At 45.1% G+C, this 26,699-nt stretch overlaps 1 protein-coding gene across 3 annotated transcripts in view; it reads right to left on the reverse strand.

The window, feature by feature from the left end:
• The window catches only part of MLH1 (mutL homolog 1), a 388,689-nt gene that overhangs the window by 243,801 nt on the left and 118,189 nt on the right, over positions 1 to 26,699 (reverse strand). For all 3 annotated transcript variants that reach the window (XM_085607539.1, XM_085607537.1, XM_085607538.1), the window contains one exon: positions 5,791 to 5,879. In XM_085607539.1, coding sequence (XP_085463665.1) covers positions 5,791 to 5,879 — 89 coding nt within the window. The remainder of the gene's footprint in view (positions 1 to 5,790; positions 5,880 to 26,699) is intronic.

Raw genomic sequence — 26,699 nt, forward strand, 5'->3', positions numbered from 1 at the left:
ACAGAGTTAGACAAACGCGGAATATGTTCGGCCTGAACAGAGACCACTCTTCAAAAAATACTCCCAAAAGATTTTTGCAGCCTCCGCCAGTCCCTCTGAATGAGGTCCACCCAACCTGTTGACATAACAAACTGCTGACTCATTGTCCATCTTTAAAATCACTGAACATTTCACACTCTTCTCTGCAAAATATCTTGTAACAAAAGATCCTGCCAACAATTCCAAACAATTTATATGCAAGCTCTTTCCCTGATCGGTCCAACGACCACCAGTTCTCAACTAACCACAACTTGCACCCCAGCCTTCCATCCGATTCTATAACAAGATCTGCATTCTCTCAAAAATTGCACGCCCATTCCAGGCCTCCATATTTCTCAACCACCAATCCAATTCCTGTCTCGCTTCCAAGGAATGACAAATCTTCTCTGAGTACCTCAAACCATTCCTTAAGTGAAACGCTTTCAACCTTTGTAAGGCCCGATAGTGTAAAGGGCCCTGAAAAATAGCCTGAATAGTAGAAGAAAGTAGTCCAACAATACGGGCTAACATTCTCAATGAAACACAATCTAACTTCAGAGTATTCTTTAACTCCCTCCTTATCCTCTTCAACTTCTTCTTTGGTAAACTCAAAAAACCTTCCACAGTGTATCACAAAATCCAAGAACTGCGTTTGCTGATTTGGCACAAATTGAGACTTCGTTTTGTTCACAACAAATCCCAAAAATTCCAACAGATTTACAGCCAGATCCGTGTGACAAATCAAAACAGATTTGTCTTGATTCATAATCAATATGTCGTCAAGATAAATAATCAGACATACGCCCCTCTGTCTCAAATAAGCTGCCACTGGGCGAAGAACCTTTGTAATGCACCATGGTGCAGAGGATAGGCCGAAAGGTAGAAACACAAACTTCCACAAGCTCTCTTTCCACTGGAATCTCAAAAACTTCTGATGTTCCTTCCAAATCAGAATTCTCAGATACGCATCCTTCAAGTCTAGACGAGTCATCCAATCGCCCTTCTGCAGCACATCCTTTAATAAATGCATCCCTTCCATCTTGAAGTGATGGTACACCACCCAATCGTTCAGCTCCCTCACATTTATGACATGACGCATACCCTTGAGTTTCTTCTCTCCCAGAAATATATTGCTCAAACCCAACTCTCTCACAACAGCTCCTTTTGCGATCAACTCTTGAATCTCTAAATCTATCAACTTTACTTGATCCCTCTGAAATACCAACCTCTTGGGCCACAACCCTGGACAGTTTCCAACACCCAAGGATCCCTTGTAATCACCAACCAATTTTGCTGGAATTGGGCAAGTCTGCGGCCCAATTTTAAGGGGAAATTCGAAAGGCTTTGACTTACTAACTGAGCCTCTACCTCTTCTTTCCCCACGAAAGTTTCTTACTCGAAACGTATTCCTCTGCGGAAAGGATCTACCTCCACGGTAGGATTGTTGTCCTTGAAAACCTTTAAATCCATGAGTAAAGCAGCCTCTAGTGATGCCCTCACCAGAACAGGGGAACCGCCTCCACCTTCTCCGGCCTGACCAAAAACACGCTCTTGAAAAACTCTTAATATCCTTCTGGGACTTTTGGAGGGAACTAAGAGCACCAACATATCTTGAAAGATCTTTAATAAAAGCAGCTCTTCCTTCCCTGCCAATTTAGGGTCAATCTTCAATAAAATACCCTTTCTTCTCTCAATGGATGGGGGTTTATGGGAATTACCCTGAAGACAAATAGCCCTCTGGATCCATTAGCGTAATTCCTCAACATCCACATTTTCCTTATTTAAATAGGCTTACTCAGCCAAATCAAAGACCTTAGACAAAGGACCCACAACATCCAAGAGTCTGTCTTGATAAGACCTCAAACCTTTATCTAGACCCTTCCTAGGGTCGTGCCCACTTTGGCAATAAAAGCAATCATTTTTGCGTCCAAATCGGTGTGGCAACCTCCTTATTATCAAGAGAGGGTCTAGGACATTCAGATCTTAATCTAACTCACACCTCTTTGGGAATTTCTCTACTAATGCAGTACTTAATATATTGGGCCACATGCTCAGAGGGGGACTATTCGGGCGACAAAGGATGTTTTATCAGGAGAGGGTCAAACATAGAGTGACCAAAAGGATCCAAAATTGATTCATCATCCTTTTCCAAATTACTCTCCTTTGCCAAAGCCACATCTACATAAACCTCCTCCGAAGAAACAAAATCTGAGGAGCAACTGAGTTTCACCTCAGCACTACCAGAGGACTCGTCACAAACCACCACTTTGTGTTTAAGTCCTTTCAATTTCTTAGTAGCACCACTTTGAGAGCCTTCATTTCGCCCCTCATGGATGCCCTCAGCATAAATTTGAATACAAACACTCTAGGCAGTCTGAATATTACACTAAATCATTGTGTGAGACAACAGCAACAAATTCAAATGGGAACTCAGTGTACACAGTATTTATAAAACCAGATTTGAATTTTATTTAATTAGAGTTATAAAAGATATATCTTAAATCATACCAATGATGCAATATGATTTCAATTAATAATGCAAAATTACATTACATAACAAATAAAGACAAAAGTTAATAAAAATCATTGTGTGATGCAACAAACATGATTACACATAGACAGCATCATCCATATGGCTGTCTCCACAGCAAACATGTTCTACCTTCGTAGACTTCATTCTTTTAGACAAGCCACCATTGCTTGTAACATGCTTCCTTTTGCGTGAAGCTTTTCTGGCTGATCTTTTGGCCACCTCAGCCTCAGTAGCTGACCAGAACTGTGCCTCATCAGGAACACTAGATTTCTTGGCAAGTAATTCCAACTTCTTCTCCATTCTAAAAGATACCTCACAAGTAATGTTTTCAATTGCTCTATTCAGTTTCTCTTCCGGTGAAATCTCAGCTGAGTTCCTTTCTTGATCCAGTTCCACAAAAATAACTAACACCAATATAAATAGGACTCTTCACGAACTCTAATCACCACAGAACAACCAAATAAAATTTTACAAAATCTGACAATTCAAAAGAAATTAATTAAAGGCGAAAAACAAAGCCACAACAAAATACCTATTTAAAGAAATGAGATCACCCACAATAAATATCAATCAGAACTTAAAATCCTTTAAAATAAACAGTAGGCGCAGAAAGGAGTGACCAAAAGAAGAACGCTCTGGCAATGAAACTGAACAGCAGCGATATGCGCTGAGTAAATTCCTTCAGGACCGAACATTCTAAAGGAAGCGCCCGCTAAGAAACCCCAGACGCTCAAAAGCCCTCAAGCACAATAGTGTGCACCGCCACGAGCACAAGCTCGTTAAAAAGACAAGTGCCACCATGGAAAAATACGTCAGCACCCGCTACAAAAACACAACCCGCTCATAAAGCCTGAATCACAAAAGTGTGCACCGTCACGAGCACACGCTCGCAAAGGTCAAACAGAAGGATCACACGTGCCAGGGAGCCGCGTGGAGGACAGAGCAAAAAACACGGTGAACGTCTCCATAGAAACATCTCCGCGAGCCACACCGTTAGAAAGAAACGGTTACAGCTCTCGTAGACGAGACAACAAGGGTGAATTAATTTAACATTGATCCACAACCACACGGGCACAGGAAAAACGTGGCAGATTAACAAAAAAACAAAGAAGTGTCCGAAAAGTCGAACGAACCTAAAACAATAGGAGTATCCGAAAACTACCCCAATAAAAATCAATTCAACAGCACAAAAACACACAAAACCATACAATCCCAAGCAGAGTACAAACCACAAGCCTCCAAAGGACGCAAAACAAAGATCATTCACCGAAAAGCATTAAAATAATAATGAACTGTACTCATCTCTGTGAGCAGCAGCAATAAAAGAAGGAAGAGGACTGGTTGCTGGGGGGGGGGGGGTTATGTTTTTTGGAATGTTTTGTGTGTTCTAAGTTCTTCAGTTCTAGAAGCTTCAAATATGCTGCTGTGGTGGTGGCAATAAAGGAATATTGCATAATATTAGCCTCCCGCCTTGCCATAAAATCAGCAATTTGATCGGAAGACATAGCATGACATGTAACCTCTGTCTTTGGAACACTGGCAAATCTGACAAGATAATCACAGAATTTAAATTAAAGGAATCTTTATTTTTTGCTCGGACTTTGCCGCCACACCAACAATCGGCTCACTACCCACCAGCAGGTCGTGACCCAGATTTTGTGAAACACCACTGTTGCAGAGCATGCTGAAGCATGTGGTAGCCACCTTTGTGACATGGCTTTTTTTTAACAGAAGATTTAGAGCCTAGTGTCGACCCCAAAGTCATTAGCCCATCACCAATGAGGAGGCCATAATGCAGGCTGCCAGTGGGCAAATTCTCAGTTTGGTCTCTGTTAAGCTTGAGGCAACTTGCATTCATCCATTTACAGACTGCTGGCATTCAATCCTGGAACTGAGTAGAAGTAGAAGAGGAGTTGCCAGATACTGTAAGGCTGAGCTGCGAGCTATTCACAGAAGAAAATATAGAGACATGGAAGAATTAGACAATAGCAGCAAGAGACGGCATATGCATATTACACAACGTGGGCACAATGGGGATCCTTGAGGCACACTGCAATACACAATGCATCGGGAGACTGAAAGGGCTTTAACAGCTAAGGATCTATCACATAAAAAAGGAGAATCATTCTAACTCATAAAGGCAACTGATCAGAGTAAAGTGTGAACAAACGTTCGTATTGGGGCCAAGAAGGAGATAGACAAGGGCCCTGGAAAAGGAGAAGGTAGGGGTAATTTAGCTGTTTGTTGTTCATTGAGTAGTTACCCGACTTTCTCAACTGTCATCAACCGTGATATCCATACTTTATAAATACATCCATTAAGGACATCTTAAGGATTTTGGGGGCCCTGGGCAGAATTTATTTTAGGGGCCTCTGTTCTCAGCAACTTTGAATTTATGATCCAATTTCAGCTCCTTCATGCCCTCTTTAGCCAGGTCAGAGACAGTGCACAGGGACACTAGTCCAAATTCTAAATGTGTTTACTTCAAATATTCATGGATAGTGAGGAGCGTTTTTAATATTTTAACACAGCAGCAGCTCACTGATATTACTGCAAATAATCTCTGTGACACCCTCACTGTTCTCATATGTGTGGCCCTGCTTTCATCTAAAGTAACTGTTTGTATGGATGTTGCATGAAGCATAAACATTATTTCTATGCAAAATGTCCGTAATAGACTTGCACACATCACCCACATTAAAATTAAATTAAAGGAAAAAGATAATTAAAGCAATATGTTTATTATTTAAGGTCATCAGGGCACGATTGCAGAATAGAGCTGGATCTGTCATGGGCCACCGTGAAAAGCTGGGGCTCTGGGCAGAGCCCACACTGCCCATGCTTAAAACGTCTGACATCCATGCACGCGTCCCCACTTCTCCAGGTGAATGGTTGCTTGATGCCATTCCCGAAAGAGAACTAGGGTGTCATGCTAACTACCAAATAAATCAGTTATTCCCATTTAAACACACCATGACTATCTTGAGATGATATCTTGAATAGCTTCTTGTGAATGTGACCTTCCAAAGTTCAATACCAACAGGTGATCAGCTGCAATTGGGAGAAGATAAAATTCATACAATAGAGTTCAGTAATGTTATAGAGGCTCTCTCTCTCTCTCTCTCTCTCTCTCTCTCTCTCTCTCTCTCTCTCTCTCTCTCAAACTGAAGACCAAACAAAACATGCTATACATATGAGCAGAATGAAACAGAAAAGCATGGTCAGAAAATTGACAGTACCTACTAACAGCACTCCCAAAGATGGAACGTATATTGTCCACAGTTGTTGCATTTGCTAGGGTACGAACATCTGCCACAGTCTCACCTTGCTGAAATGAAAAACATGTTATATTTTGAAAGCAGCAGGTCACAAATTAGTGAAGAACCTCTACAGGTGAGCTAAACATTGCAGAGAATCTATATAAACACTGCTTGGAATCAGAATATTCAAAGTTTGGGATACTAAGAGATCGGACAATGAGAAAGAGAAAACAGGTAACACTGCACTATTGAACAGATATCTGCAATTAATTCAAGAGCTTTTTTATGGATTTGCATCATTAGTCAACAATTAAATTGGGCAAAACAAAAAAGGACCTCAAAATCTTCACAGGATTAGAAAAGGGTTAGACAGGCAAAAATACCTTGTTGGAAAAAGATTTGCAAGCTACAGTAAGTGTAAACTTTGGGCTGAACAAAAATGCCAGCAGCAGCTGGAATGGAGTGGCTCGATTTCAAGACGTGGGAGCCTGAAAGAACTTGTATTAGTGAGGCATGGAGTCAACCCAGAAACTGAGGAGAGCAGGGACTAGTTCAAGAACAGGCAAGATACTCTCCTCCTTTAGGAGTGCATATGTCTGTGGTAGGATGTTAGTGTATGTCTGCATGCTCTAGGGTATCACGTGCGTCGTTGCTGCAATAGCGGTTTCTCACAGCAAACTTGGGCAACTGGAACCACCAATTGCATGGGTTAATTTCTGGCACAATTGTGACCATTCATGGCATAAAGCTTGGTATGCTGTAATGGTGATGCAACATGGCATAATTTCAGCAACCCAGATCTAATTGTTGCTGACCTTAAAATAATGATGTCCAAAGCAACATATTGTGAGTATTCTTGATCTAGCCATGACCAACTATACCATAGCAAGGGTCAGGCATTGCATAATAGTGGTCAACCCTCACATACCGTGAGCATCCTTTTTCTAACACAATGGTGGCCATATGTGGCATATTACCAGTGATGGCCATTCTTGGCATACGGTGGGCATCATGGTCATTACAGTGTCTGCCCTAGCTTAACGGTGGCCTAGGGATTACAGTGGCCATTCTTGGCATTATGGTGTGCATTCGTGGCATATTGCTGGCCCTTAATTAGTTAGTTGCTTGACTGCACTCATCTAAACTATACTGAACTTTTAACCAAATTAATGTTTTATGGGGGTGCGGACTAGGTTTGTGCTCTGTCAATGAACATACGGACTATTCACAGTGATTGGTGGTGGCCAACAGTATGTCCAGTCCCAAGACGTACTACCAAAAAAAGCCTGCGGGCTTTTGTTATCATTAATTACTAAATAAATTATCATTAAAACCAAAAGTCGTGTTGCATTTCTCAAACCTCACTTTTTTAATTATTGAGTAAATGAATCAATCTTCATTATGTTCAATCAATGTATTCAAACATCAATTTCATTGAACATTCTTATGTGTCAATAAACACCTATCTCCATTAATACCCAATGTATTTCAGGTGTAAAACCCTTCATCAGGGGTGACTGTAAACAAATTTACAAATATGGTATCAAAATCGGATAGCGGAACCCTATCTCATTCACCTAAGGCATATAGGGACCAAATGTGGATAACCACATGGACTGCAGGCTTCCTATTGTAGAAAATGAAGTGAAGTTGTCATAACCAATAATAATGCATTAATAATGTGCTTGTGACGGCGTGCTAACGAATGGACAAAAACATAACATAAAATGTGCCCTTCAATCCTAGCCCTGACATATTGGAGGGCATTCTTTTTATAGTTTGGGAGTCCTCCGATTTTTGATAGCCATTCATAGCATTTAACTGTAATACATGGGCCTACGTCATAAAATGTGCCCATGTGAGGCAGTTGTACATGTAACTGATGAAAGTGGCAAGATGATATTTGAAGACCAAATATGTAATTAAGAATATAAGTGGTATTTTGAGCCACAAATAGCCTATTTCCAAAACATTTTTATAATAGAAAACATGTATGTACTTATTAGCTGATGTTTGGAGACAAGATGGTGTCTTAAATATATTTAAAGTCGATATTTGAAGGGTAACTCGTAGATTTGAGCAGATTGATTAGGTTACTTCCTTTCTGCCACAGGACGTCTTGCTTCTACAGCAGTTATTTAATTACTCATACAGAGGCATTTTCTATTGATAAAGTATTTTGATGACATTACTGTCCATAACTTCTCCTGGTGCACTGATGTGGCACTTCTGAAAAACCTGCATGAGCTGGTCACTATTATAAATTTGCGATACGGTCGCTCTTTTTTTTTTTTTTAAATCAACAAACTTTATTGAATTTATGTATTGTACTCGTGTATTAATTATACAGTACAGTATCTTTGATAGCATATAGCACCAACATGACAGATAGATGAAATCCACAGAGAAACCTGCTTTCCATGTGTGGTCGTCAGCTTTCCTCCACCAGTCCTCCCTAGTAATCAAATAAACCTCAAGCAGATTCTGACTTGGGCAACGATGGAACAACAGTAGATGCTAGACTTAAGTGCAGCGTTTGATACAGTTTGGCACAGTTTGCTGCTAAAACTAGTCCTACCCTGTTTAACCTGTATCTCCATCCCTTGATGAACGTAATTGAACACCATGGCGTGAGGATTGTGTTGTATGCGGACGACACTCAGCTAATCATCAAACTGGCACAAGATGACGGCAGAACCGCAGTGAACTTCAAATCTTGTCTGGTAGACCTTGAGGCATGGATGGAAAATGTTGCTTGAATTTAAATGCAGACAAGACAGAGGTCCTGGTGATCTTTAACAGGTGGCCTTGCGAACTGGGCCCCACTCCGATCCCTAAACCTAAAGTAAAAAATCTGGGCATCATTGATGCGCAGTTGTCTTTTGAGAGTTAGATCAAGGCCACGGAGTGTTAAGGTTTTTGACGAAGATTCTACGGCTTGTACCAGACTCAGCAAAAAAAGACAGTAATACAAGCGCTTTTAGTGACCCGGCTCGATTACTGTGATGTACTCCCTCTGGGGGTCTCCAAAGGCAGGTTGGGAATGCTTCAAAGAGTACACAATGCGGCAGCCCAGCTGCTACTAAAGATTCCAAAATGGCTTGCCATAAGCCAGTGTCTTGCTAAACTACATTGGCTCCCCATCAAGCACAGAGTCGCTTTTAAAGCACTCTGTTTTATGCATAGGATACTGAATCAGAGTGGTCCAAGTAACTTGTATTCTCTGATTCAAGCCTATATCCCCTCCAGACATCTTAGGTCTTGTGAAGCAGCTCTGACTGTGATCCCTAGAGTGCACAGAAAGCACCTGGGGGTGAGTTCTTTTGGACTTTTATCAGCCAAACTCTGGAACTCAAAGCCACTGGACACAAGACTCAAATCATCAGAAGCAAGAGTGCGCAAAAATCTCAAGATCTGCCTTTTTTTAGGCAATGTTAGTAGAACTTAGTCGAGTCTGACTGTACCTGACAAACGATATACCTCTGTAGCACGGGGACACTCCTTGGAGTAACCATGCGCTTTATAAATCCTTTAACATAACATAATATAGATGAGGGTGAGAAGGAAAGCAGGACAAAGTACTATAAGAAGGAGGTGCTTGAAGAGGTAGCTGAGCATTTGCAGAAAAACATGGAAACTGAGCACACCCCTTCTCTTCATCAAAAAGAAAATCTAGACATTCTTTCCAGCAAACTACAGGTCCAATATGCTGTATGGATGGTGCTTGACAAAGATAAAAGTATTTTTGCCTAAAGAATGCTTTAGATTCCTTATGACCACACAACACATATATGCCATATCTGCCCGGGCCTTCACCACACTGCTTTTGTATGTTGATTAGGGGGATGTCTGACCGCGAGTCTGCACATTAGAGAATTAAAATCTCCTGTCCAGATCACAGGGACAGAGGGATACAGAGTCATTAGCTCCAGAATTGTTGGGAAAACAATTTTATCATCGATACCGGGGGCATAAGTATTTATTAGGCATATGTGTCTCCCGCTAAGCAAGCAATAAACCAGGTTGAACCTGCTCTCTACCTCAAAAGCCGAGTATCGGAGCCTAAAGGGGATCCCCGGGGATATCCAAATTGAGATACCCTTGGCATAAACCACTTGCAACATTATTGCGAAACAAACCCTCTGCTTTCCAAGGAGGACCTCCAGTGTGGTCTTGACAATTTTAAGAAGGACCCAGCCATGGCCTTTGTGGACAGGCTTGGCAAACTAATGTCAGACTTCGTATTAGACCTAGCAGAGGTCACCCAGTTCTGCAGGCCTGAATTCAAGAATTTCGTCCACAGAGCAATCAATACAAGCCCCTTCTCTGGCATGAGCCAGGATGTACCATGTCAAAAGTTAATCCGGACACCCAGGTCAAACAACTCATGGATAAATGTGAAGAACTAGAAAATTGGTCCAGATGGATCAATCTAAAAATCCATAATATGAAAGAGGGAGAAGAAGGAGAAGACAGAGTGGAGTGCCTAAAATTTCTCTTTAGACAGATCTTAGAGGAAGGACAATACTTCCCTATAGGCATTGAAGGAGGCCATAGAGTGAGGAGAAAAGCTTGGATGCTAAAGCTAGACCTTAGGCCATTGTGGCGAAGATGTCTATGTACCATGTAAAATAAATCGTTCTCACAGGGGGAAGCAAACAAAGGACCATTTGAATGTAGGAACACTAAAGTGATCATTTTCCAAGGCTAGTCTCCTACAACTCTTGCAAAAAGGAGATCCTGCAAACCGGTGGTAGACTTCCTCAAAACAAAGTGAATGAGATACCACTGGACATTCCCTGCAGGGGTGTTGAATTCCTATAGCGAGATGCCCAGGACATATTGTTTAGGGTCAAGGACAACAAGTTTTCATGTGTATTTTGTCCTTGGGACAAGTAGGCAGAACCCCTTACAGCACAAACCCTTTGGCTGCCAGTTTACAGTACCACATTATGGATCAGAGAAGGGCACTGTCTGCAGTTAAGGTGATATTTGTGTTCATAGGCTTAAGCCTTTGAATTTGTATTTATGGTTCATTAATGCAAAGCCTTTATTATTAGGGTGAGCGTTCTAAGGAAATGTTGTAAGCTCGAACTGCACTACTGACAGCAATTCCAGTATAAACATGTGTAAGCACGTTTTCAAAGTTAAGCAGTATGAGGCTATGTATAATGCTCGCAGAAACCTCTCTGATTAGATGCAAATATTGGAAGAAGCTTCAAAGCAAGATGGATGATTCTTTGCTTTTAAAATAAAATGTTCACAAAACTACAATTTCTTTGCAGCATCATTTATAAAATGAGTTGATGCATGCTAGTATTTCCCAAAAAATATTCCTAATAGGAAATAGGTGTAACCTGTTTCAACACGAAACATAAGCATTGGCAAAGTCAGTAGGTCTCAAATTGGTGGTAAGCATTTTGGTTTTGTCAATGCGTGTATTGTTTTGGCATGGTTTTTGTAAAACCTTATTGGATTAGGAGCGGTCGGGCCCTCACCATCATAACAAGCAATGACACAAAGCAAGAAAAAAGTTAGGTCTCAAAAAGCACACATTGCCACATTAGTTCCTGGCACTGAACAAAACTACTTTGCGTGCCAATTTGCTCCTTGTGAAAGATAAGAATGCTGTCACAGTTATTCTTGTTATTACAGTCATAACCACATCATTCTACTAAAAATGATTGATACAATTGGATCGAGCGGTCTCTTCTATCCTCAGTCTTATTTCCTCCTTTATAGACCCCGATATGTCTGCCATGCCCCCCATATTTTCTCTACTTTCTTGGGGCAACCTCTTAGGGTCCCACTTATTAAAGAAATCTCAAAAGTGCACCCATGGAATATGTCCTTGCATTAATGCAGATTTACACAGTGTCCATGAATTCACAAGAATTTAGAGAAGTAGGTCAAGGAATCGTAGTCCTAGAAAATATTTGTGAAGTGCATTTTAGCACTAGCAAACATGCATGTGTAGATTTACTCATGTAAAAATCTGTTGATCATTTGGAAGTTCGCTTTCCCTTGTCAGGAGTAAATTTCCAACCTTTCTCAGTATTGGAAAAGATTAGAGAAGAGCTGGTGGAAAACCTTAAAACATGGAAGTTAGTAGGTTTGCACAGACTCAATAGGGCATTCCAATCCTGGAACTATTGCTTACCACTACCTTCAGCCCCAGTATGCAGATCTGTGGAAAGGTGGCAAAATAAGGGCAACTCTACAAACCGTACTATGGTATGAGCCCTGGCATAATCAGAGAGGCTATATCAGAGCTCTTATATAATGACATTACTGCCATAATTTGTCACTGTACTACATGGCACGAAAGGGACAAGAGGATTTTGTAACAGTGCAAGTAGATTTATGAAGTAACCTGTCCCATGGATAAGTGTATATTTCATTAAATTCCACACAACTGTCCCTGAAGGGATTATCTTTCACTGGGAAGATATGGAAAGGACTACAAGAACTGTACAAGAAGCACATACTATACTCACCCTGTAGGAAGAGGAGATGATCACGTAGCCTGAATATAAGCAAAACTTGACTAACAGGTCGGATGGTGGCTGACATAGCCCACGTACGTAGCCGTTTGCGCTCCAGCTCTCCTCCCACCCGTCTCCTCTTTCGCGGCCTAGACGTCAGGCGCGATACATAGCTGATGCTGCTGCTGAAGAATGATCGGTGAGGCAGGCAACGTACTCCACATGCTCGGAGCAACTTAATAAGGCAGTACAAGGAAAAGCTGAAGATTGACAAGGGAAGTAAACGGCATCATCAACTTCCACAGCTTTAGGGAGACCCCACCTGCAGAGGCTCCCAGCCCTCAGCTCCTTTACCTTCTCTCAGAAGGAAGCCGGCAGTGAGACAGTGAGACAGAGAAAGCGGGCAGACCTCCTTGGTGCCAGAGCCAGGGCCATATGAAATCTATGGCATCAGAGAGCTATCAGTTATTGAATGTCTGTTTAAAGACCAATAAAGTCTGGTTCAAAAAAAAAAAATTAAAAAAAAAAAATCAGAGAGCTAGCAAAGGACATCGCTGATGTAATAGAAGGGGAGTGCTCACTGCCATAAAGAGCGATCAAAGAGGAGTGAGTCCTCAAAAAGCATCTGGGGAAGGGCTCATGTTACTTTTTTTTTTTTTACTTTCGAGCCTTTAGGTCTAATGGAGCTTGTGGAGCCCCTCTGAGGCTGCTCCAGGGGCAGTCAGGACTTTGCCTACAAGTCATTGGATTGGTTGAAGGAGTCAGAACTGTATAATGCGCACAAAACAGTCGAAAAGGACTAGAAAAAATAATAACTAAATGCCGGATCAGTCTACTCCCTCACCAGCTCCTATAACAAAATGTATGGGACCGAGAACCGCACAACACGGAATGGAGCTCAAAGCTAACGCGCTGTTTGAAACAGAAAGACAAACTGATTTGGATGACACCTCAGACACTAAGAAAATGTCGGAGACGGAAAACATGGGAGTGGCTCCTGGCACACAGCTTGATACGACACAATGCAGAACGTGGGACTAGGAGACCAGAGGCGCAAAGGACAAAATTTGAGAGCAACAGCCCTACCCCCCCCTAGACAGTATCCACTTTTTCAAAAACAGAAGACGGTCGATGAGCCTCCAGTCTCATTCTTACCAAATGAAGGCACATGTGCTCTATATCAGGTTAGCTCTCAGTTCAACTGCAAATGACTACCCAGCCTGAGTCGCCATAAAGCTCCCCCAATGGTACATCAACATCTCTCCAGGATACTCAATCATCAACTAGGTCCACTAGGGAGACAAACAGCAAAATTAAAGAGAGAGATGCAACCCTAAGTGGAATTAATATGACGGAAGACAGCTCGAAACAGCCATCAAGAAAAAAGTGGTAAGATGGAGAGGGGGAGACAGTTCAATTCAAAGTACGTTGATCACTATACTAGGCGAGATTAGAGATCTGAAGACTTCCCTGGCCCAAGAGATCGCTACACTACACAAGAGGCTGTCTAAGTTGGAAGAAAATATGTCCAACACACCAAAAAGAATGAATGAGGCAGAGAATCGCATCTCAGGACTGGAGGACCAATTGTCCACCATTTAGCAAGGACTATCAGAAATGGGAAAAAGCAAGAGTCAGGTGGAGCTTAAGCTCCAGGATTAGGAGAATTATAATAAACGCTCCAACGTTCTCCTGGTGGGTGTCACGGAAGGATGCGAAGACGCCCAAGTCACCAAATGGCCCAATTCATTGCTAAAGAAAGTCATGCCAGAGCAGGAAGGGGACCTAAAGATTACAAGGGCTCACAGAGTTCCTGCACAGAGACAGCCAAATGCTAAATTTCCCCGTACAATACTACTCAATTTTGCAGACTATCGAGTCAAGGAATGAATATTAAGAACTGCAATTACTAAGTGAACTTTCTCCACCATGGAAATTCCGCAATTTAAGATATTTTTGGAGTTGTCAGCGGTAAGAGCACGGCAAAGAAAAGAGTTTGTTAAAATGATGGACTTGTTTAAGGGGAGGGGGGCGTAGGCCTGGATAGTACAACAATCAAAGCCTACAGTATTCGCTAAAGGGCAATTTTATTTATTTACGGATATTCAGGAAGCTCAATCTATGTTAACGAACCTGTCTTATGGGAACGAATGAGGGGCTGAAGGTATCTAACGGAGGAGCAACCCATTTAGCTAGCCGCACAGTAAAATATTTGTTTCCCTCTTTTATTTCAGGGCGGGAGGAGGGGCGTCAGGAACCAGAGTTCCTGATGGGGGTAGGAGGAGCGCAGAAAGGATGCACTACAATGGCATCCAGAGGTAGACGGGGGTGGGGGGGAAGAAGAGGGAGCAGTGGGCAGATCCGTCTTCCCAGGAGGGCATGGGGGGAATGTGGTGGAGGAGGTGGTGGGGGTGAGACAAAATAAAAAAAGGAGAGTTGAAAGTTGAGGGCATAGATTTCCTTAGGGACAAAATAGGAATAGGACATAAGAGACTATCAGGTACATGCATCAGCCATTTTTGCGAGCGCAAACGGTGCGATTTGCAAAAATCGGCTGTTTGCGACGGCAAAAAGGGCATTTGCGATGCATCAAGGTTCAAGGCACTCGCAATTTGAGAATTCGCAATTAATTGCGATTTCTCAAATTGCGATTGCATTTAAGGAATCGCATTTTGTGATTCCTTAAATGCAATGCAAGAACCACTTTAAAATAGCGATTTTGCTACTAGGGTGCGCAAATTACCATGAAGTTGAACTTGATGGTAATTTGCAAAAACTTTGAAAAATGCACTAAGGTGCATTTTTCAAAGTTGTAGGTTACACACACACATGCTCTTGGGGCATGTGTGTGCGCAACATGTGTGCACACAGCAATTTCAGGGGGTAACAGGGTGTCCTTGGGACACCCTTGCGCCCTTGAAATTGCATGCACAATTTGCGAGTACCTATTCCCCATTCATTCCTATGGGCCTGTAGTCCCATAGGAACTAATGGGACGGCATTCCTTATTTGCGACTCGCAATTGCGAGTCTCAATTAAGGAATGTTTGGGAATCGCTCATTTTATAGCGATTCCTACATGCAAAGACTTTTGCAATTCCTTAATTGCGATTCATTAATAATCGCAATTAAGGAATCGCAAAAGACAACATTGATCCAGGTACCTGAAAGTTATGGAACATTCAGAAGGGAGGATAGAAGGTCTCAGAACTCCACAAACCGCACTTGATACTTTATATAGGATGGGGCATGGGATGTATCTATATCACATTTAAAGCAGCTATCCTATCAGTACAATTGCATGTGGCGCTAGACTACGGAAAGGTTCTTGTGCCTTTCTTGGAGTACGGGATGTATTCAGATCATTTATAGTGCATATTATATTCGATCCGCTGCAATGGAATTGCATTTTGGAACATTACACACACCACCTTCTGGGGAATTCAATTTGTTTATAATAGCGAAAAGCACTAGTCACTTTATGCTGGATATTAACAATGTTACATAAAGAGGCTTTGGAAGTAATTTCTTTTAATGCCAATGGGCTCAACAACAGACGCAAAGCCCAGGCTATAGCAAGCTTGTAAAGGGGTCACAGCCCGGATATCAGACTCGTACAGGAAACTCATTTTAGGAACATGAACAGTGTGAATAGGATTTTTCAACAATGGGTTTGGTTTCATTGTCTATCAAATGCTAGTTCCGCTCAGAAGGAAGTAGGTATATATGTGGGTAATGTCCCATATCAAATTAAAGCCATGCAGACAGACTGGGGAGGAAGGTGGGCATTCATATATGGGAAACCTAATCACGCTATCATGACCATAGCAACAATCTATGAGCCAAATTTAGATAATCCACTTTCTTTGTTACAACTAAAACAGGCCTTAACTAATATCCCGGGTCAGATTATTTTGGGTGGAGATTTTAATTTCCTCCAAGGCCCATCACTCAATTAATCTACTATAACTCAAACACAAAATAAGCCACAAATGGCCATAGCCCTAGCTAATTGTAAAAAGGAATTAGACCTGGATGACCTATGGTGCTTACAACACCCCAGGGAACAGGTTTTTTCATGCTTCTCAGCAAAGTACAATACTGCCTCCAGAATAGATTATTTCTTAGTAGCACATGGGCTGAAACTTATCATTTACGAATACATCCCAAATGCTTTTTCAGACCACACACTGGTTAAAATGGAAATAGAAGGGTTGGGGCTTGAAAAGGCACCCAGAAGATAGCTTTTTAATAAAGTTAATCTGGAGAGTGAAGAATGGTGAACAGAGGTAGCAACTGAGATCAAAAACATGTTCCTGATCAATACAGGCACCACCCGTTTGGGACGCCTTCAAGCCCATTCTTCGAGGCTTCATTACCTGTAAAGAAATTAAACAACAGAGAGAGATAAGGGAAAAAAGAGGTGAGCTGGAAAGCAGACTAGCACAAGCTAATAGAACCTACTCTCAAACTAAGAACACAGCTGCAAAGCAGGAGTTATCACAGGCTAAATCTGAAATGTAGGATTATTATTACGCTCAGGGTAGTACAGCCAATACGGCTTATCTTCAGAGGGTATATGAGGAAAGTGAGTATACAGGGAGACTAGCATGGCAGGCTAAAGATAGTCAGGTTCAAAACAGGATCTTATCAATGACAGACGCAGTCTTAAAGACACAGATCACCATCCCCTTAGAGATTGGAAATGCTTTTTTAAAACATTATGAGAAAATCTATCAGACAGATCAGCAAATGACGGCCGACGATCTTTTGAGATTTTTAGATAAACTCCCAATCCCGTCTCTAACAGAGGAACAAAGTCAAATGATAACGTCTGAGTTTTCCCTGGAGGAAATAGGCACAGTAGTGAACTCGATTGCTAATGGCAAATCAGCTGGGGAGGATGGTCTACCAGCTGAAATATATAAGAAATTTGCACACATTTTAAATATACAATTATTGAAGCTCGCCAATCAAATTTTAAAAATGGTGGAAAACCCCCAACATCATTTCATATGGCCGTAGTAGTCAGCATTTTAAAGAAAAACAAGAATAAGGAGAGGCCCATAAGACTACTTAATATGGATTATAAAATCTTCACAAAACTGTTGGCGAATATGTTAAATAAAATTGAAGGATCAATTATACATCCCAATCAATGCGGATTAGTGGCCGGACAAAAACTCTTAATAGAGGCACTAGATTATCTGACCCAAAATAAAATAGGGGCACAGATGCTATTTTTAGATGCTGAGAAAGCTTTCAACCTGGTGTCCTGGGAAAGTCTTTGTAATCCTTGATAGATCTGGATTCCAAAAAACGTTTACACAAATAGTGCAGCAGTTGTACAATAATTCCTCGGCACGAATTATGATCAATTCTAGAAATGCAGGTAGCGGCAGAGTAAACAGGCATATGCCAGGGGTGTCCTTTATCCCCGATACTTTTTGCACTTTTTATAAAACCCCTGGCAATAGCCATTAGATAAAAAGCACCTTCATCAGCACCAATGCAAAGCATGTCTAATATAAAATGATAGGCCGATTGCATTGTCCTTTATCTTAAACCTGGGGAGAACATTCAAAAGGAAATCTTTGCAATTTTTATGGAATTTCAGGCACTAGGTGGATACAAAATAAATAATACTAAGACGGAAATTTTACTTCGTAATTGTTCCCAGGACACATTAATCCCGGAACTCCAGTCATTAACAATATAAGGAATCAAAATCAAGTATCTCAACTTGACCTCCATGCACTGTACCCTTAAAGCATGTGTTTTGTTGGTGTTAGCTGCTCAGGGCACTGTGCCACTGCTAATCAGTGCCACAGTGCAAGTGCTCCCTATGGTAAAATGTATACATTGATTGGTGTACATGTTTGGCTTATTTGGTTTACTATCAGCCCCTAGTAAAGTGCACCAGGAGTGCCAGGGCTTGTAAATGCAAATGCTGCTGGTGGGCTTGCAGCACTGGTTGTGCCACCCACAGAAGCGGCCTAGCAAAATATGTCTAAGGGTCTGCCACTGCAGAACCTGCGTGCAGTCTGGTACTGTCACGCTGATTGCGCAAGTGCACCTCTTGCCAGTCCCTAAACCTTCCCTTAACTACATATTAGTCACCCCTCTGGTAGGCCCATGGGCAGGGTGCATTGTAGGCATAAGGTAGCACATGCCCTGGTGTGTGTGGCATGTCCTAATAGTGAATTACAGCCATTTTCGTTTTTCACTATTGAAGACTACTTGCTCTCCATAGGCCAGAATGGGCTGCTGGAATTACTACACGCGGTAATCCCAGCGGACTCAGAGAGCATGATAGAAAGTCAAGTTTAGTATGCCTGAACTCAGAATAATAAAATACTTCTTTTAGTAAAGTTTATTTTAATATCATGTGTTTGTAAATACTACTTTTAGAAAGTTAGTCTTTACTTGCTTAGCCATTTCAGTCCGCCTCTGCTTTGTGTGTGTGTGCTGCCTAGTTTCAGTGAGGGGCAGGGCTGGGGAATTCCAGGAGACAGGCTGGCTGCCAGGTGGTGGGTAGAGAGATTACACCAGGATGGGTGGGAGGAGTACACCTTGACTCTGAATAGACCTGTGCTCTGCCATCACAATGCTGGCTCCGCCCCCCTGTGGAGCAGATGATGTCTCTGCCCTCTGCGCTGAAAGGAAAGAGCAGAGTCACCACAACAAAGTGCTCCAGAACCGGACTGAGCCAGGCACAGACACCCTGGCGACAAAGAACAAAAGAAACTTGCTATAAAAGAAGAAGGAGCCCTGCTCCTAAGAAATCAGATCCTGTTTATGCCAAGAAGAACCTCTGCCCGAAGAGAAGGACCTGGGAAAGCTGCATGGAGGAGTACTGTCTCTAAGCCTGAGAGACTGGCCTGTGGTGGGTGCCTTGCTGCTGAAGGAGAGGAGGAAAAGACTGAGAAAGACTTTGAATTCAACTTGGGCTTTTAAAACAATCTCCAAGGGCTTGCTTGTGAACTTGCCCCCTGAACTGCGCCCCAGGAACAGTGGGCGCTACCCCTCCCTGGAAGAAGAGGAAGCTGCTGTGGGTGGATTGCTAACGCTGACCCCAGACAACCTGTGTGCCCCCATTTCGCTGAGCGACGCGACTCCTGAATCGACTGTGCTGCTGTGAGCACCGTGAAGGCCTGCCCTGTGCAAAGTGAACAACTGCCCCCTCGAGCCGGAGCTCGCAACGTAAGGAGAGACTGCCTGTGTCCAAGCGCCGAGCCTCTGCGACCCCAGGCCGTAGAGACCACTGTGAGGACCGGCGGCGCACTGGTTCACAGATTCTGGACGAAGCCGACAGCGCGCCGCGCTGAAAAATCCCCTCCGAGCTGCCCCTCCTGCTTCCAACATCGAGGTGTGCTGAGACGTCCTGAGGCGCCCCTTGAAGCATCGCCGACCACTGACCAGCGGGACTGCAACGCGACGCGGGACGCCCCTGCCAAGGACTGCGGAGGCCGCCACGAACTTTGCCCCCAAGAAGAAGGTACTGTGAGCCCCAAGCGCCCCTGTACGACGCGTACTTTGCTGTGTACGGTCCGTACGGTGCTGTTGTCCCGCTACGCTACTCATGCGGGAACCGTGAGTCTTGGTGCGGTTCGCTCCAAGCCCATATGGCGCGTCCCTGCACCTGTACGGGCCGTACCGCTTTAAAGAACTAGACGCTGCTCACGCGGGAAGCGGGAGGAGTGGCAAGAGGCGTACCGGACTCGTATGACGCGTACCTACGAAGGTACGGCCCGTACGGCTTGAGTCCAAGTACGCGTGCTCACGCGGGAAGCGTGAGAAACGGCACGAAGCGTTCTAACACTGGTACAAAGCGTACGGAGGGCCCTACGAAGCGCACAGACCCCCCCCAAAGAGTGCAGATTGCACCAAAAGTGACCATTTTAAGAACTGTGGACTCCTGAAAAGTGATAACAAGTAACTGGAACCTCATTTTAAAGTGAAAGACTGTATTTGAAGCCTGCCTAAAGAGTTTTATATAAAGAACTTTATATTTTTACAGAATACAGTCTGGTGTCTCTGTGTGGTGGGGTGGTGGTTATTGTGGGACGCCTTGAATGCTTAACCTAATGCCCTCGGGAATCTAGCCTGACTGCTCGCGCCACGTTACCTAGAGGGTGAGCAGGGGTTATTTTCTTAGAGTAATCCTTTGCCCTGACTTAGAGGAAAGGGTCCCTGCTTGTCGCAAGTGCATACCTGCGCCAACCAGAGACCCCAGATTCTAACATTGGTGGCAGCGGTGAGGATCTACGGATTTGCATTTTTGGTGTCTGCGCAGTGATTACTAGCCATTGCACAGTGAGGACAGTCCAGTAGCTTAAGCCACAGAACTTTTAAATTTAATTTTGCTTGCCAAGAAAGAAGATCCCTTGTGTTTGGAGTCATGCCGGGCCCAAACAGCATCGAGAAAACGACCTCTGAAGCTTCTGAAGTAGGAAAAATTGAATGGGATGAATCAAAACTGGACAGCTACACCAGAGCCCAACTCAAGTCCTTTTGCAAGAAGTTCAAGGTTCCACATGTAGGATGCAGGCTCAAAGGAGAGCTCTACAAGGCATTGAAAGCCTGGATCGAATCAAGGGGTACAGTTGAGGAAACTGTACCAATGGAACTAGCGGAGAGCATCCATAGTTTTGGCAGAGGCCTGTCGCCAGAGGAGCTGGCAGACAGACAGGCCACCAGGGATCATGAGATAACATTGTCAAAGCTGAAATAAAATGGCCAATTGGAGCTAGAAACCAAGAAGATGGCTTGTGAGAAGTTGGCTCACTAGTTAAAGTGATCACCTTGTACCATGCCAAGCAACCCTTATGGTGTGGTTGTAAGTCAACCTTTTCGGACTAGCTGCCCTAGTGGTAGCGTAGGCTAAGCAGTCTTTGAGGCTAAACTCGTGAAGCGTGTTAAGCCAGCTGTTTTACCAAATGCAACCCCCTTTTATACCAATGAAAGGACACCACACAGATATATATTCAAAATATATATGTATTTATTTCTCAAAGTAGCCCCTAGTCTCTTTATGAGCACAGGAGCACAAATCGTCAAACAAGATTACAGTAGAATACACAGAAGTTGCAATTTATATGGATAGGCCCTGGTGGCCGCTCGAACCATATACTAAAATAGTAGTATAAGTACCACGAACAGAAAAGGGAAAAGGCCTAGGGCCTCTAGAATCGCTGGGCCTACAAGGAGCTAACTTCAGTTAGTGACCAGGAGGTCCACGGGTGGCGTGTGCAGAGCAAATAGTCACACGCGTGCTCCCATAGGTTTCAAATGGGTGCGTAAAAAGTACAAAGTTACTGCAAAGAGGATCTTCCGGATGGACTAGGAACTCAAGATTTGTAACACAGGCACTAGAGATGTAATACTACACTTGGGCACAGGAGTGCCAGCTTTACCTCACCCACAGGAAGCGGGTGCATAGGCCTCGAAGTGCGTCGAGTTTCTTCTATCTGTTACGTGGAGCCTGAAGACAAAGATGCTGCAGGCGGTCGGTCCGGGAGAGATGCGGTGGATCCAGGAGTGGATCGGAGATGTTGAAGACCTGTAAGCAGAGGGGACAGTGTTCACAGTCACTAGCCAGTGACCAGCGTGGCACCAGGTGGGTACCAGGCAATGTCGGGTGCAAACAGGAAGAAAGGTGTAGCTTGTCTCTGCAGCCACGTGGTCCCTGGAGGTCGACGACGTCCAGGAGTCGGTTCACGAGCTGTCCCACGCAGGCTCTCGCTGTCGGCGGCTTGATCGAAGCAAACAAGCCTTGGCAAAAGCAATTGTTGTAGGAGATGAAATAAGCTGATGGTTCTGACCAGCAAGGTCAGAAGGACTGCTCCTTTGGAGGGGAGCAAGGGCCAGTCTGGAGCAACCAGACCAGCGGTGTATTTCGTGAAGTCCGTCGCCAAGATGGCTACTAGCCAGCGGGCCAGCAACCGGTTAGGCGCGTCGAGTGGCAAAATGCAGAAGGGCCCCACGCAGATCGTGGAGATGCTGGAGGGCTCACCTTTGGTGCAGATGCTGCTCGAGGGTTGGGCTTCTCAGATCCCAAAGCACAACTTGGAGGGAGCCTCGGTTGTTGCACTTGTCAGCTTGTCGTGGTCGTTTCAAGATGGCTGGCTCCACGTGTCTCGGTGCCTCCACGGGTCTCCTCTTTTCAGGGACTGTGGATCGGGCGGTGAGAGGTCTGGAGGTCCAGGTCTTGTCAGTCTCTGGGCTCGGGCTCCGGCGGGAGGCGGCGGCAAAGCAGATGTTGATTCGCTGGATGGTGCTTGCGTTAGCAAGGTGGTCACTCCCTGACCACAGGGGAGATTTCCTTCAGTCTTCTGTGCAGCAGAATGTCGAAGTTCCCGTCTTCTTCTTAGTTTCAAGTTGATTCCAGGATGTCTGAAGTCTTAGGACACAGCTCCTACCTTTAAGCGGATTCTAGGGGCCGGACTACCTGCTAGGTCCCTCCCTATGGGTGGGACCAGGAAGGGGGGTGGTTACACCCCCAATCCTTTGTCCAGCTCGCCCCAGGCCCGGGACTGGTGTGCCCCAGGACCGGTTTGAACTGGCATATGCACCGAGGCTCCTTGTGAGCCACAGGCATGTCTGGTTTCTTTCAAGCCCTACCTGACCAATACACAAAATCCTGTCTGGGGTGGTGCATGCACCTCCCCTGGCAGGAAACCCTTTGTCCACACCTCCCAAGCTGGAAGGACTCCCAGCAGCAGGAGGGCAGACTTGTGTCTGTGGTGGCAGCATCCATTTTGTGGAGCTGAGGCTATGTCTGATTTTACCCGGGTTTCAGGTACTGTACATGTCGTGTCCCTCTAGAAGGGTGGAATGCTAACCCCGTCGCCAGAATTGGCGAGGGGTTAGTATTCCAATTCGTATGACACCTTACTCGACATGTTTTGATAAAGCCAAACCAAAGATAGCATTTAACCGCGAGGTTCATAATGCACTTAAGAGTATATGGTATGACGATATCTGGAAACAGTAGAAGGAAGTTGTTCCGACCACTGCAGACAGGCTCAGCTCATGCCAGAGCACCATCTCACATGGAACCAAGCACTCTGCCTTCAGGATTGTTAAGGCCTGCCATAGGAGTGACTTATAGGTTACCAGGTGTCCTATTTAAGGTTAGGTATAGGTATACTACACCTAAGTAAGAGGTGGTTACACCAACTTACCCCAGCTGAGTGATCAGCCAGTTGTGTCAAATTGTTAGGCCAAGCCTGGGGTGGCATAATACATGCTTCAGCCCCTGGCAGGCCTTGGGTACACCAATGCCCTGGGTACCTAGTGTACACTGGTACAGGGGCTGACAGGGTGATCCAACCAATTGGGTATGTACCTAGGGTACATGGAGTCCATTTTAAAGAGAACAGCCAGGCTGAGATCCTGAATAGCAGGATCTCAGGCCAACTAAGTCGAAAAACCAGCTAGACACTAGGCAAAAATTTGGGGGTAACCATAGTCAGATATCCACCTTCCTACATGGCTCTTGAAGAAAGAAAGATTCAGATGGAGCACGAAATGAAAATGAGGGAGTTGGAGATAAAAGCCAAAAGTTTGGAGAACCCTCCCTCTGGTGGCAGCGCAACGCCGGTGCAGGTAGAGTCAAGGGTGTACATGCCAAAAGATGTAGTTAAGGAATACTTTAAGAATGAGGACATAGGGCAATGGTTCAAGGCCTATGAGGTAGCCAAGTCTTCCCACCGGGTCCCTGAGAGAGATTGGGGGGCGGGGTTGTGGGGACGGTTCCTCAGTGAGGGGCGGGACACACTCTTAGATTTGCCCTCTGACATGTATAATTCTTACCCCCACATGAAGGAAGCTTTAATGACCAGCTATGGGCTAACTCCTGAATTATATAGACAGAGGTTCAGGGGGTGTACCAAGATTGCGGGGAGTACGTATGTGGAGTATGCAACCTTTTTCTGCAGAGCACTGGATGGCTGGGTGAAGGGTAGCAAAGTGGATGATTACCAAGGGCTCTTTGATTTAATTGCATGGGAGCACTTGTCGCTTAATTGTTTTCCTGAGCTACGCCAACACCTGATAGATAGCATGCTGACTAACCCTAGGAAGCTTGCTGAAGAGGCGGACCGCTGGGTCAGCACCAGGGTCCACAAGGGTCAAGTGGGAGACTCCGCCAAGGGTGGGCAGGGTCCCCAGCAGAAGAGTGGGGGGACAGGGGAAAACAGAAAGGGTTCCCAAAAGGCCCCCAAAGTAATACCCAAGGGAACCAGCAGAAAGGTTCTCAGCCTCCCCCACCCCGAAGCAGACAGGGGCCCGACAGTTAAACCTGTTCCCAAGGGGCCCCCTCAATGTTATAAATGTGGTGAACTGGGTCACTTTGCCAGTGATCCCAAGTGTCGCCAGTATGTGAAACCAGCACCCACCGGTGCTCAACCGAAGCAGATGGCTACAGTAACCTTTGGGGAGGAGGTAGAGGTCCAAGGTGGGTGGGACCCCGTCCAGCTGACCCTAGTCTCATTGGGAGACAGTGAAATGGTCCCTGAAACCTACTTGCCCTCCAGCACTAAGAAATATGGACAAGTGGTGACCGTCAATGGGAGGAAGGTAGAGGCTCTTCAAGACACAGGCGCCAGTGTGACTGCAGTGCGGCAGCACCTGGTATCTCAAGAGCAGGTTGTACCCCATGCCTATTGTTGGGTTGGCAATGCTGACAACACAGAGAGCCATTGTCCAATGGCTCAAGTTCCCTTTGAGGGGGGGGGGGGGGGGGGGGGGGTCTCTGGTACTCTGAAAGTCGCTGTGAGAAATGCCATGCTTGTAGACTGTCTCCTAGGGAATGATTTGGAGAGCTCCCCTTGGGAAAAGGAGGAGAAGACAGCTCACCTGCGGATGGTGGGTTTACCCGATTGGGCGTGCGTGACCACCCGGTCAATGGCAGCCAGTAAGGGTGTTCAAGAGATCCTGGAGCCTGAGGTAGAGGCCCAGGAACCGGCCTTAGGGAGAGGGCGCAGGAGGCGTGGGAAACCGGCCCCTAAAGTTCCCACGGCCCAGGAGGAAGCAGACCTTGAGGGGGATGCCCTGGAGCCTACCGGGGAACAGATAGCTGAACTGGGGGACCTGCCTGAGCTGACCCATTGGCAGCAAGAAGGAGGCCCCTCCAGGGAGGAATTCTGCAGGGAGCAGAAAGAGTGCCCCTCTCTCGTGGGTATGCGGCAGCAGGCTGCAGCCCAGGCCAATGGTGATCAGTCCGGTACACACTTAATCTACTGGGAGAATGACCTCCTATACTCAGAGCCTAAGGTTGCTGAACCTGGGTCAGCCCGTGCACTGGTGGTACCCCAGAAGTTCAGAGCCTTCCTACTGGGGCTGGCTCACGATGTGCCATTAGCAGGGCATTTGGGGCAGGACAAGACCTATGAGAGGCTTGTCACCCACTTTTATTGGCCTCAAATGCACAAGAGCTCAGATGCTCATTGTAGGACCTGCCAGACTTGCCAGGCAAGTGGTAAGAGTGGAAGGAAGCAAAAGGCTCCACTCCAACCTTTCCCTGTGGTCAGTACCCCATTCCAGCGAGTGGGGATTGACATTGTGGGGACACTGGACCCCAAGACAGCCATGGGCAACAGGTTCATCCTGGTCTTGGTGGACCATGCCACCCGGTACCCTGAAGCCATCCCTCTGAGGACAGAGACGACCCCCGTGGTGGGACGGGCACTGATGGGAATTTTCTCACGAGTAGGATTCCCTCTAGAGGTGGTGTCTGACAGGGGCACCAATTTCATATCGAAATATATGAAATCCCTTTGGCAAGAGTGTGGTGTAACATACAAGTTCACCACCCCTTACCATCCCCAAGGAAACGGGTTGGTTGAGAGATTCAACCGAGTCCTAAAGGGCATGATTATGGGTCTTGAGGAACCCATGAGGCGTAAGTGGGACGTCCTCTTACCGTGCCTTCTCTTTGCGTACCGTGAGGTGCCACAGAAGTCTCTAGGGTTCAGTCCCTTTGAGCTTCTGTATGGCCACCCGGTACGAGGACCTATTAGTCTGGTCAAGGAAGGCTGGGAGCAATCTCCCAGGAAACCTCCCCAGAATGTATACAGTTACATGCTGGCCTTCAGGAACCAGACTAGGCGTTTCAGGCATCTGGAAGCCAGCCAGGAGGAAATGAAGCGGTGGTACGACCAGAATGCCACTCTGGTTGAGCTTCAACCTGGACAAAAGGTATGGGTCCTGGCCCCTGTGGAGCCTTGTGCACTCCAGGACAAGTGGACAGGACCCTTTGAGATTGTGGAGCGCAAGAGTTCTGTCACCTATTTGGTGAACTTGCAGTCTCCCAGGAACCCCTTGAGGGTCCTACATGTCAACAGACTAAAGCCCCACTTGGAGAGGTCCGAAGTGGGCATGCTCTTGGCCACAGATGATG

This window comes from Triturus cristatus, chromosome 5_2, assembly GCF_964204655.1.
Source record: "Triturus cristatus chromosome 5_2, aTriCri1.1, whole genome shotgun sequence".
In the NCBI taxonomy this organism is placed as follows: domain Eukaryota; kingdom Metazoa; phylum Chordata; class Amphibia; order Caudata; family Salamandridae; genus Triturus; species Triturus cristatus.